This window comes from Oryza sativa, chromosome 2 (assembly GCF_034140825.1).
Source record: "Oryza sativa Japonica Group chromosome 2, ASM3414082v1".
Lineage (NCBI taxonomy): Eukaryota > Viridiplantae > Streptophyta > Magnoliopsida > Poales > Poaceae > Oryza > Oryza sativa.
The window spans coordinates 18671532-18684466 of record NC_089036.1 but is presented as its reverse complement, the minus strand read 5'-3'; the positions used below and the strand labels follow the sequence as shown (position 1 = coordinate 18684466).

General features: G+C 36.9%; 2 protein-coding genes across 3 annotated transcripts; both read right to left on the bottom strand.

Annotated features, from left to right (window-relative positions):
• Window positions 1-2251: 2251 nt before the first annotated feature.
• On the bottom strand, window positions 2252-3764 carry LOC4329447 (uncharacterized). 2 transcript variants are annotated; one of them, XM_015768665.3, is made up of 3 exons: window positions 3620-3764; window positions 3287-3530; window positions 2252-2878 (listed from the first exon to the last, which is right to left on the bottom strand). In XM_015768665.3, exons 2-3 carry the CDS (start codon window positions 3524-3526, stop codon window positions 2483-2485), a joined length of 636 nt encoding a protein of 211 aa, XP_015624151.1. In that variant the 5' UTR covers window positions 3527-3530; window positions 3620-3764; the 3' UTR covers window positions 2252-2482. The 2 variants fall into 2 exon arrangements, with proteins under 2 accessions (XP_015624151.1, XP_015624150.1); XM_015768664.3 differs by having other exon boundaries at window positions 3287-3764.
• A 7273-nt stretch (window positions 3765-11037) lies between these two features.
• LOC4329446 (uncharacterized) lies at window positions 11038-11587 on the bottom strand. Its single transcript, XM_015768311.3, has one exon. The coding sequence runs from the start codon at window positions 11495-11497 to the stop codon at window positions 11288-11290; it is 210 nt and encodes a 69-aa protein (XP_015623797.1). The 5' UTR covers window positions 11498-11587; the 3' UTR covers window positions 11038-11287.
• Window positions 11588-12935: the final 1348 nt, after the last annotated feature.

Here is a 12935-nt window from a genome sequence, read left to right as displayed (position 1 = left end):
AACTTTCTTTGGTTAATATTTTACGAAAACCGAATTCCAGGCAACCCGAAAAACCCGATCCAATTAACCCAATCCAATTGAGATGTTTAATGGATGACTCTACGGCTCGGGCGTCCGATCGATTTGGAGAAAAATCGGACGCTGACGTCAGCATCTGATTTACGTGCAAAACTATTTTAAACTGAATTTTCTCTTAAATTACTTATCCAAATCATGATCCGATTACACCATTAAATTCGTTGCAATTAAATCTTCAAAACAAGACCACACACGGATATATTCAGACAAAAATTTTGCTAGCTTATTATTGAATTATTTTTAAATGTTGCACGATGTTCCACCAGATATATCGGAATTGTTTCACTAGGTATATCGAAAATGTTTCACTCGTTTAAATCGGGTGTTGTTTCACCTTATATAAAAACAATGATTTAGCAAATAGCGAAAGAATGTTTCAGTTCACTGCAACATTAGATCTATACATAGTAAAACATTGTGAGTACATTAGGTGAAACATTTTTCGGTGGAACAAAAAATAAATCAAATTCCCTTAATACGGGGTTTCCAAAATATGTGGGTTTTTTTATTGCAATGGAATGTTTCGTTCACTGCAACATTAGATCTATACATAGTGAAGCATTGTGAGTACATTAGGTGAAACATTTTTCGGTGGAACAAAAAATAAACCAAATTCCCTTAATATGGGGTTTCCAAAATATGTGGGTTTTTTATTGCAATGGAATGTTTCGTTCACTGCAACATTAGATCTATATATAGTTAAACATTGGGAGTACAGTAGGTGAAACATTTTCTGTGGAACAAAAAATAAACCAAATTCCCTTAATAGAAAGTTTCCAAAATATGTGGGTTTTTTGTTGGAATAGAGTATTTTAATTAACTGCAACAATAAATCTATAAATAAATAGTGAAATATTGTAAGTACACTAGGTGAAACATCTTTCTAAAAAAAGGAGAGATAAGTGGCCCATTAGGTGAAACATTTTTCGGTGGAAAAAAAAAACAAATTCCCTTAATATGGGGTTTCCAAAATATGTGGGTTTTTTATTGCAATGGAATGTTTCGTTCACTGCAACATTAGATCTATATATAGTGAAACATTGGAAGTACAGTAGGTGAAACATTTTTTGTGGAAAAAAAATAAACCAAATTCCCTTAATATGGGGTTTCCAAAATATGTGGGTTTTTTTATTGCAATGGAATGTTTCGTTCACTGCAACATTAGATCTATACATAGTGAAGCATTGTGAGTACATTAGGTGAAACATTTTTCGGTGGAACAAAAAATAAACCAAATTCCCTTAATATGGGGTTTCCAAAATATGTGGGTTTTTTATTGCAATGGAATGTTTCGTTCACTGCAACATTAGATCTATATATAGTGAAACATTGGAAGTACAGTAGGTGAAACATTTTTTGTGGAAAAAAAATAAACCAAATTCCCTTAATATGGGGTTTCCAAAATATGTGGGTTTTTTTATTGCAATGGAATGTTTCGTTCACTGCAACATTAGATCTATACATAGTGAAACATTGGGAGTACACTAGGTGAAATATTTTTTTGGGACAAAAAATAAACCAAATTCCCTTAATAGAAAGTTTCCAAAATATGTGGGTTTTTTTTTGGAATAGAGTATTTTAATTAACTGCAACAATATATCTATAAATAAATAGTGAAACATTGTAAGTACACTAGGTGAAACATCTTTCTAAAAATGAGAGAGAAGTGGGTGGGCTCAACAGGTACGCACGTGGTGGGAGGGGCGCGCGGGGGGAGCGCCCGATCCGGCTCCCCCGCACCGGTTGTCCGACTTCAAGCATTTTCGATGTTTAATCGGTGTATTACCACGCATCGACTGTATGCTCCTTCCTGAATCCCAGTAGATTTCTTGGGCCTGCGGGAATCGGAAGGTTCGCATAATCCCATTGACTTGCTTGTCAGTAGCCACACTGCGGGTTAACTGAACACCGCGTATAGTATCTGCAATTTCTGCATGTATACTTTCTTCACGAAATTACGACTACTAACCCAGCCTCAAAATTTAGCTATTTCTACATATTGGGACGGAGCTTGGAGTTCTCTGTTTTATGGCCGTTGAGCAAAAGAAGAACAGTTCAGAGGACCGAGCAAGTTTTCAGTTGTCATTGCATCTTACTTGAAAACAGCAAACTCACGGAACGTCAGTCCCGGACAGGACAACCAATTGTGGCTGAGAGCCTGAGATGATTAAGCTATTTAAAGTTGACAAACTAACTGCTTAATAACAAAAAATTCAAATATCTTTACAACAAGTGAAGAAACGTGCACTTGCTTTCAATCCTTAAAAAGGTGCACATTTCCACTTGATACCAAGATCAACATAAAAGTCTGCAACAAATAAAGAAACCAACAAACAGCATTTCCAATTTTCCATTGAGGAGTTGCCCTTTCATACCTTTGTGGGCATAACTATCTCACTAATTCTCAGTCATCATTGTTGCCATTGCCGTTGCTGATGAGTAGCAATGGCAAATCATTCCGGGTAACATCCGGGACGCCGACTGGAGGCAGCGGTGGCGCCTCGATCATCGGCTTCCCTCCCCCCTTCAGCGAACTCTTGATCAAGTCCCCCAAGGACTTGAAAGGATTGCTAAGCTTTCTCTTCACGGCGAGGAGGAACGACACCTCGTTGAATTGCCAGACGGCAGTCATGACAATGACCGTGCCGAGTAGGATGTGGGTGATCATGTTCTGCCTCTTGATTTTGTTCAGGTCTTTCGCTACGTCGCCTAGCTTGACCTCCTTGCTGATTTCAGGATTAGGATGGGAGCAATTCGGTTTCACTTGTTCCAAAGCGGCATCATTTTGCAGCGCATCCACCTGTGGCAAGAAACTTAATGTTCATTCAGGCTCGATTTCAGGCTTCAGCATTATCAAATTTCTCATCAAGAAAGGATGAAAACAAATGTAGGTTACAGCAGGTAATTGCAGAGCTACGTATGTTCAATTCCAATTTCAAGATGCAAAGGAAGGAGCTAAGGAAACACCATCCTGACATTCAGTTGCCTGTCTCTGTCTATTCTACAACTTCTGAATGTAAGTTATTTCAGCATGATTGCATGAACAATTGTTGCGTATGTCTGCAATTCTGTAACTAACGCCCTAAAACTAGTGTATCCATAACCATAAACATCATTGGATTGCGTACATACTATAAGAAATGCATTCGATCGATGAGTTTTCTGTGCATCAATCAGAGTACGTGCAGAATGGGAAATGCGTGCATACCTTGGAGAGCAACGAGGAAAGGAGATCGTCTTCTTCCTCCTCGTGATCTCGCCGAGCCTCCTCGCCACCACCATCTCCACCCTGCCGCCGCCGCCGCTCCCCCGTCCTCTTCTCCTCCAGGAGCTCACGGATGGCTTCCTGCACCAGCTCAACCTTCCTCCTCCTCTCCTCAGCTACCTCACCACCATTGGTGGCGGCATCGATATCTCGCCCGACGAACGCCGCCGTCTCCGGATCCATGGATCTAATTTCACAAGCCGAAGTGATGATGAATTGAAGAAGGGAAGACGACGAAGTTGGGGCTTAATTCGATCGACAGCAGCATAGACCGACCAGCGAGCGCCTCCTCTGATTGGGATGGAATCAGTGTGACTGATTCAACGTCGCCGTCATGGATCCCCCGGGAGATTCTTCACGGCGCGTCTCGCGCGGTGATCGCTGGAAACGAGTGCGGCGGGCGGCTGACGGCGACGGGGACGAGAGGGGGGGGGGGGGGGGGGGGGGGAAGATTGGAGGTTTGGCAGTGGCCGGCGTCGCGGTCGGTCGACGGAGAAGCGCCTCGCATGCGGGACGCGTGGCAGCCGTACGGGATTTGGCTGGCCACGTGCGCGCCACGTGCTGATGCTCGAGAGTCGAGCGGAGACTTGCCCAAACCAGTACTTTTTTTTAAAAAAAAAGAAATTATAGCCCTTTTCAATTGTCGGATGAAAAAAATGAGGGAATAGAAAAAAACAATATTTTAATAGAAACTTGCTGGGTGGCCCGCGCAATTGCGCGGCTAGCACCATACAAAATTATATATTTTTAATATGATTTTACTTTAAATTTATTAAATAGCTATCTGGTTGTTATTAAGATTTTGAACGACCAAACCTTATCATCCCCGTGTTTCTAATTTTATAGTTTTTAAAAGTCACACAATTGTTACCCCTACTTCTATCATTACATTTTTTATTTGCTTGCCTGATCTACCACTATCTATTCATTCTTCTTGGAACCTTTAAAAATTGGATCGTATAGGTTTTAGAGTTTATTGTTTCGTTGGATTTTATTTTTATAATTTCTAGAAGTCTCGTTAAACGCTGCCATTATACTCCTCCACGGCCCGTCGCACTGCCTTTCTCTTTATTGTCATTGAGATTTTAAAAATCGAACATAATTATTGCTTGAGTTCATTTTTTTTACTTTCTATAAGTCCCACCAAACCTTCAGCGACTCTGCTACTGTACTCCTCTATGGCTTGCCCGATGCCTCCCTTCTTTATAGTCATTAAGATTTTAAAATTGAACATAATTATTATTTGGGTTTTTTTTTTTACTTTTAGAAGTCCCAAAACTTTAAACATTGGACCTGTGGTTTTTAGAGTTTTTTTTTCTCGTTGGGTTTCATTTTTTATAATTTTTAGAAGTCCCGTCAAACGTTGCTACTATACTTCTCTACGAACCGTTCACCGTCTACTCTTCTTTATTGTCATTGAGATTCTAAAAATCGAACATATATCATTGAAATTCATTTTTTACTTTCTAAAAGTCCCGCCAACCATTGGCGGCTCTGCCACTGCCACTGTCCTCCTGTACGACCCGCCCACTATCTCTCCTTTTTATTATCATTGAGATTTCAAAAATCGAATATGATTATCATTGGAGTTTTATTTTTTACTTTCTAGAAGTCCCGCCAAACGCCTTGATCGGTTTCTTCATGGCCTACCCGTTGTCCCTCCTTTTAATCGTTATTAGGATTCTATTTGGTGTTTTATAAAAAGTTTTTAAATGTCCCATCAACCACCTCAATTCTACTCCTTTATAGATCTGTTGCTTAATTTATCTCTTAATATGTTTTAGATGGTCTTTTATTTCAATAGTATTTATTTTTTATCACCAATTTTTGTTATTTATAAATTTTATTCCTATTTGAAATCTTATTTTATTTTTTTTCCTAATTTTTATTTATTTTATTTTTTATATCAAATTTTAATTAATATCGTATTGTGTTCTTTTAATTTTTTTATTTTTTTATTTTCAATTTCAGTTGTTTTAAAATTTTATTCCTACATGAACTCCCTTTTTAATTTGTCTAATTTTAGATTTTATTTTTTATATTGAATTTTAATTAATCTCGTATTGGATTCTTATATAGACTCTTCTTTCAATATTTCTTATTTTTAATTCAGAATTTCAGTTAATTTCAAATTATATTCCTAATTGAACTGTTTTCTTTTTTTTTTGTAATTTCGAGTTTCATTTTATTTTTCATTTAAACTTTTAATAAATCTAGTATTGGGTTTTTATATGGACTCTTCTTTCAATATTGCTTTATTCTGATTCCGTATTTCAGTTATTTTTAATTGTATATCTACTTGGACTCTTTTTTTTTTGCTAATTTTGGATTTTATTTTATTTATATTCTGAATATTAAATAATCTCATATTGAGTTCTTATATGGACTTTTCTTTTAATAATGCTTATTTTTATTTCAAATTTTCTTTTTATCTGATTAACGTGGGAATTTCTAGCCCCTAAAGCGAACATGATGTCTCCTTTTAAAGAGATGATAAAATATGAATAGTATTTTATGCGCTTATTTTTTTAAAAAAATAAAATAAGACAGACGATCAAAGTTGAACATGGAAACCCATGGCTGCGTTTAAAATAGGACGGAGGGAGTAAGGACTAAATAGATTGTTGAATAATTGTATTGGTAGTCTGGGTGTGCTGTTTTTTTTTCATCTCCGGCTAGTATTACGGTATGCTAGCTTCTGAATTTTATTTGGCTGCAAGTTTGAATGCATCAATTAAATTGAGTTAGCTGTGGCCAGATCCAGTGATAGTTCAATTCCTTTTTCACTTCAAAATCTGAATCCACGTCTGTATCAAAAAGCTGTCCATTTGATTTTCTTTTTCCTATTTGGAATCCATGTAGTATTCAATTTTTTTTCTTTCCCCAATCGGAAAACACCCTAGCCCAAATACAATCAAGACTCAGACATGCATGCATGCATATTCGTAATGTATGTGAAAGATTAGATTACTTTCCTATTTTGAGATTTTTTTCTGATAAATCTACACCCTTTAATTTAATCCATTACAATCTAATGGTATAGATTTTTCTCTTTTTCTCCGATTAATGTGGGAACTTCTAGCCCCCACAGCGAATGTGGTGCCTCCTTTCAAAGCTGTTTTTAATAATATAATAGATATAGGTAACAAATAGAGTATTGTAAAACAGAAAAAATAATGTAATTACCGTTTGATTGGACAACAGGAAAAAAACATAGGAATCATATGAGAAAGATAGCCTCAAAAGAATTTTTTCCAGAGGTTGAATCTCCTGCTAAATTTTCTTTAAAATCTCTATAGAATTGTTCATTTCATAGGATTTTCATAGGATAAGGTAAATTTCAATCCTTTGTTTTAAAGATATTCATAGGATTTTTCTCCTTGAAATCCTCCAAAGTACTTACGTGTATCCTTCAGATTAAAGGGGCCCTTTGAAGTTTGACGTTCTATCTCACAAATTATTTTATTATAAATACCCATTCTATTTTTAGTTGTAATGAAAAATCAGTGTGAGTTTTATGTGGTGGTTTTTGCAAAAAGAAATTTGAAGAGAAACAGAACTAACACATTCTGTGTGTTTGGTTTGCGATCAACTAGTATAGATCAGGTTCATTATACTTTAGTTTTTAATGGGATAGCTCTGTCTACGTGTTTGGGACAAGGGTTGAAATGGTAAAAAAAAATAGGGTTGGAATATATGGTCCACGTGTCAATTAAAGATAAAATTTTAGTTGGATTGGTATATGTCAGGGTTAGGATAAAGCATACCCTTTATTTTTGGAGTCATGAGATATAAGAATACGGTATATCCTAAGTGTACGGAAATAATCCTTCTGAGTTAAAGGAAATCGATGAGTTCTTAAGGAAATAATCTCTATGAATAGAACGTGCTAGAGTCCTACTCGGAGGAGATAATGAAGTTGTTTTACCGTATGTGGTCCGTTGTTCTCAAGCCTTACTTGGAGACTAAGGTAATTTGCTGTATAAATACAGGTCCCCTTGGGGATACAGATCATCAAATCGTATCGTAAGACACCCACCATAGCAGAAGCAATCCGGAGGACTTGAAGCCGATTTACTGAGACATCTCATCGAGGAGTTCTCGGCAGGGATTTTGTCGGAAATTGTTGTTCTCTATTGTACTCTGCGGTTTTCTTCATAATCTCATATAAACTGGATTATGGCTATTACCTTACGACGGGTCTGAACCAGTATAATCTTTGTCTTCTGTGTGCTTAATGTCGTATCATATAGATATTCGTATCAACGTACCCCAATACCCTTAGAATACAGTTCACAGGTATCCCATCGACAATATGCCAATTTTTAAGGGATAAAGCTAACCTAGATCTAGAGGGTATATTTCTTTTTAGGGTCATTTCATCTCATCTGTCCCAAAACAAACACCTTAAAAAATAGATTTGTTCCAATCTAACCCATCACATCCCACCAACCAATATGTCCAAAATACTCCTACCATCCTCAAATATAAAATAAACAGATTCAATGCAACTCTATCATTTTCGTTTCTTTTATACATATAACTTCCCATCATAGCGTGTTCTTAAGTTTTACTCCCTCATTTTTCAGCCGCAAGCTTCCCGAACTGCAAAAAAACATGTTTTTCTTAGAAAAAATTCTATAAGAAAATTGTTTTAAAAGATAATGTTGATCTAATTTTTTATAGCTAATACTCCCTCAGTTCATAATAGATTATTATATGGTTTTGTTAGGCTATTTTTAAATGACCATCATATTAATATTCAATTCACTAGGACTATTTGTTATTTATGCATGAGATAGCATGCATACATCCACGCACACAACATTTACAACGAACATGTAATGTCTTCGTTTGTTATTGACTAAGAAATAGTGGGAATGGTGCACGCATTAAGTTTATTACCAAGTACGGAAGAGTTATTGATTTTTCTTAATCTTGATGCTTTCCTATAATATGATGATCAATGGGAAAAAGGATTAATGGGAAAAAATGTACTTATTTTTGATCATGCACTGGTTAGTCACCCCGTTTTCCGTGTGTGAAAGAGATGTTCTCAACCTTCTCTCCCCAATACACCTTATAGTATTCCTTCGTTCTGAATAACTATAATACCACCACACCATATTATAGCTTATTTTCAATATTTAAACAGAGGCGATATAAGTATTTCTATTTTATTTACTGGTTGAACAGCCAATAACTTATTAGCGCGTGAAAAAAAGAGATAATTAATTATTAGCTAAAAAAATTAACAAAAATGATTAATATATGGATTGAATGAAGTGCACGGACAATTTTAAAAATTGTATGGGCATATCATATATTACTCCGTCCCAAATAGAATCTAATCCTAGTAGCAAATCTGAACACATGCATGTCCATATTCGTTGTTAGGATTAGGTTTACAGGGGATGGAGGGGGTAGGTCCTTGAACTCTAAAAAAAAAAAGATACTTTTGAATATTCAAACACTGTTGTCGCTCCTTTGCGCTGACGTGGCATGTCATGATAACGCCGACGTGTCAGTAAAACTAACATATCAGGAACATAAGGAAAAATTAAAAACATCATTTTCTCCTCTCTTTCTTTTTTTTTCAAAAATTAAAAACATTTTCCTCTCTGTTTTAATTTATTCTTTTATATGATTGATACGCGGGCTAAACCAACACGTGGCATGTCATGTCAACTCATAGAATACATTGGACCTAGCCTAGACGTATATAACATCTAAAATAAGTTCAGGCACCCAAAATGTATTTTAGAATGTAGTTTAAGAGTTTAGAAATCTAGATAACACATACGGACTTTGAAAGGATTTTTTAAAGTAAAAACGAGGAAATAAAAGATGAGAAAGTAAAGTACCGAACATATTTGACTTCTGGGATAAAATCCTACAAACTATTGAAAAACTGAACTGTTATTAATTATTCAAATGCTTTGTTAGAAAATGGAATCATTTATCTTAAAAAATACTATCATAAAGTTATTATTAGATATTATAAATTACTTAAAATAGGGCACAATTTCTCATTCGGGAGTAAAAAAATCAAAGACAACTAGTTGATACCCGCGCGTTGCTGTGGGATAGCTATATCGTGAATTTGGAAGATGTAATTCTAGAACTTTTGACTATTGGTATATTATCATCACACAGAAGGGAACATATAGTTGTAAATTTATCAAAATTGCATGATCAACATGGTTGAACGTTCGATCTTTACATCGTATTGCTATATGAATAAATGACATGATTCTAATTAAGAACCATGAATGGTAAGCAAACATGACACTATTTTTATTATGTACTAAATTGACTTAGCATCTCATTCAGATATTTTAAACAACTAATAAAATATTTCTTTTTGCGAGAAAACAAAGAGAAAATATGGATAACGCTGCATGCATATGTTGGTATATGATCTTAAAAAAACAACTATTAGGTGCATGAATCTAGTAATTTCAAGAAAAATGTTCACCTATAAGTAAATGGAAGGAACCATGGAGAAACAAATTTAGTGATTGTTGGTATGAAAAGCACAAAAATATGGCATAGCCTTTTAATCAAATGTAGATAGTCAAATGTGAGAGTGGACCAATCCCTCGATACTAAAAGTTACCAAAAATTGAAGTTACCATAGTTGTGATACATTGGTATATGAAGCTGGGTGATAAACGAAGAAATCAGATATAAAAAGAAGCAAGATCATGATAGAGTGCCAAAATCCAATCACCATAGGAGATAAACATCCTTGCAATTGGTAAAGATCATCGAGTGTTGTAATCTGTACCAATAAATTTTCGATGTCATCTATGACAGTGACAAACCAAATTTCATTGGACCATTTAAATTTCCTCCTTAGATGATTGAGGAAATCCATTGGATCAACCTAGATATGGCTAGTAGATGCATTAGAAAAATTAAAGGGAATGAGAAAAAGGTAGACACAAATATAGTGGTGTAGGCTTTCGGGTGAGAGATGTATTTGTGGTTAGTGATAAAGGGAGATATAACGATGCATGAGGTAATTAAGAGGAAGATAAAAAACATTGGTTCTCTCAGATGCCATCGGATGAGAAGAACTTGATCTAACGGTTGATTTGCGTAGACGCGAGATGATCTAAAGGTCAATATAATCTTGATGATTTGGCCTCACAGAATTTGAGCTTTATAGCATAAATGACTTATAGTGGATACCGACTGTATAGGAAGAAATGATTCATAGGTGATTAACCGTACACGCTATAGTAACGCATCGATTTCGTCCGGGTACTAGTCCAGCTTACAAGTAGCAGGAGACGAAGGCAGATCGATCGATTGATTTCTCGCTGTCACGTGGTCTTCTCCTTATCCCAATAGAGTATAAGGTTCCGAAGAAAAAGCTACCTGATCCCTCGGTTCCTTGTCAGAAAACGATCGATCGATCAAGAAGCATAAGCATATATGACCGAACGGACTAACAACATGTTCAGAATCCAGAAAAGGCGACCTAAATTCTGCAATGAACTTCAATATGTTGAAGCAACCGTGGTTTATACGTAGTAGGTATACTGATCTGCTGACAAAAATGCATTGGCTCCCCTGCGCACACTAACAAACGAGCATGTAACATAGGCCGGGACGACACTCGATCGATCCACATGATGAGTACTCCTAGAAACTAAGAACAAACAAAGGAAGAGGCAGGAACAGTATGCAGCAACAAGAAATTGACATTCTTTGCTAGCTAGATTCAACAGAAGAGCTTCAATCGACTTACAGTTTCCTGCACTCAGTAGCGGGCTAGCATAGTACAGTTGCAGTAAATATTTCCCTTGTTACAGAGCAGCTAGCTAGAAATTACTAAGTAATTAGTATGCATAGGAGTAGGAGAGAGACGAAGTGAAATTGAAGGGAGGAGGGAATGAGAGAGATGGATGGAAATTGGAGAAGAGTACTAGGTGACTAGCCGGTGTAGATGTGGAGGTGGAGGGCGAGGGTGAGGATGGCGAAGGCGGCGAAGAAGATGAGGGTGTGGACGAAGATGGCCTTGCCGTTGGTGCGGAAGCTGCCGAAGTCGACGTGGCGGTGCGTGCCGGGGAGCTCCACCAGCAGCCCCGGCGAGAGCAGCACGAACAGCACCACCCCCACCACCACCGGCGCCCAGTCCGCCATCTCCTCCTCCTCCTCCACGAACAGCAGCACAGTGAAGTGGAGAGAAACACAACAACGGGAAGAAGAAGAAGAAGAGAGAAGGGGAAAGGTGAGGAACACGGCTCCACCGGTTCGCTTTTGATGCGGATGGAAGGCGACGCCGCACGCGGGCCCCCGACGAAATGCGCTCGCAAAGCGTAGCGATCGGTAAAAGCCAAGCCGCCGACGGCGTGGACCAGCCTGCCTGTTGCTGTGGCCAAGTCGCGCGAAGCATGGCGCCCGTGCGGTGCGGGGGAAGCGGTTGTGGGTGTCCTCGTCTATTTCACTATTGGGTAAATACCTAATTTAGTTCCTTAAATTTCACTGAAGGCTTAATTTGATTCTTCACGTTTCATGTTGTCCATATAGCTCCTCTAAATATTTGTTTTGACTTGACATCATCCTTGGACCCACTTAATATGCCATATGGCTATTTTTAAGTCAATATTTCTATTAGAAAATATCCCTTTTGCCCTTAATTTATATACAACTATATACTTAAAAAAAGGAGAAAACAAGATGAATAAACAATATTGCAGATATATTTACCATTTTTTTAATATGTGCACATAAAATTTAAGCAATTGCTATCGTATATACTTGCTAGTACATAATTTATTTTCGTTTTACATAATTTACTATACATTATCTATAAAAAAAATCAAGCATACAATTTTTCTCTTATATATGTGATTGATGGGGGTATAAATGTCATTTATCAAGAGAGTTTTTGTTCAAGGATAAGTTTGAATTAAAATGAAAACTTAAAGGACTAATATAGATAGATTAAAACATTAAGAACTAAACTGAATCTAAAGTGAAACTTGGAGGACCACTTTAGCTATTCACCGTTCAGTATCTGTGAGATCGATCGCTCCTCGTTTCCAGAGTGCACGGGGGCGGTGCGCCTGCCGTTCCGTGCGCGTGTGGCGTGTGGGGCTGGGGCCACGTGCTTAGCTGCGTCTCTTGTGCTCTCGAGCGGTGTGCATAAAAGAGCCGTTGCTAGCGTAATTATCTGGACACCACGTCTCCTCGAATTCTCTTCATGTTTATATATTGATACCCTTTCATAAACTATTTATTTATCACTACTTCATTTTTATTATGCGTCAACCCTTTCAGTATACCCCTCCGTAAAATAAAAAAATCCCATCCTAATTATAAACCTAACATATACGTAAAAAATCTCAAAATCAGCTTTAAATTTAAGGTTAAAAATTTAAAAGTTGACTGATAAGTATAAGTATAAGCAAAAATAATGAGATCCTTAATGGCTACGGCAGCAGCTGCAGCAAGTATTGCAGCCGAACTACATGTCCTTTATTGTTACCCTTTCAGAAAAATGTTTATTTATCACTACTTCATTATTTTTTATGCGTCAACCCTTCAAGCATAGGAGTACATGTATAAGAGCATCTCC

Coding starts and splice junctions, on each gene's coding strand:
- LOC4329447 (XM_015768664.3), bottom strand. CDS start 3,526: ATGGATCCGGAGACGGCGGCGTTCGTCGGGCGAGATATCGATGCCGCC. Junction 2,879..3,286: donor TTTCCTCGTTGCTCTCCAAG/GTATGCACGCAT, acceptor TTCTTGCCACAG/GTGGATGCGCTGCAAAATGA.
- LOC4329446 (XM_015768311.3), bottom strand. CDS start 11,497: ATGGCGGACTGGGCGCCGGTGGTGGTGGGGGTGGTGCTGTTCGTGCTG.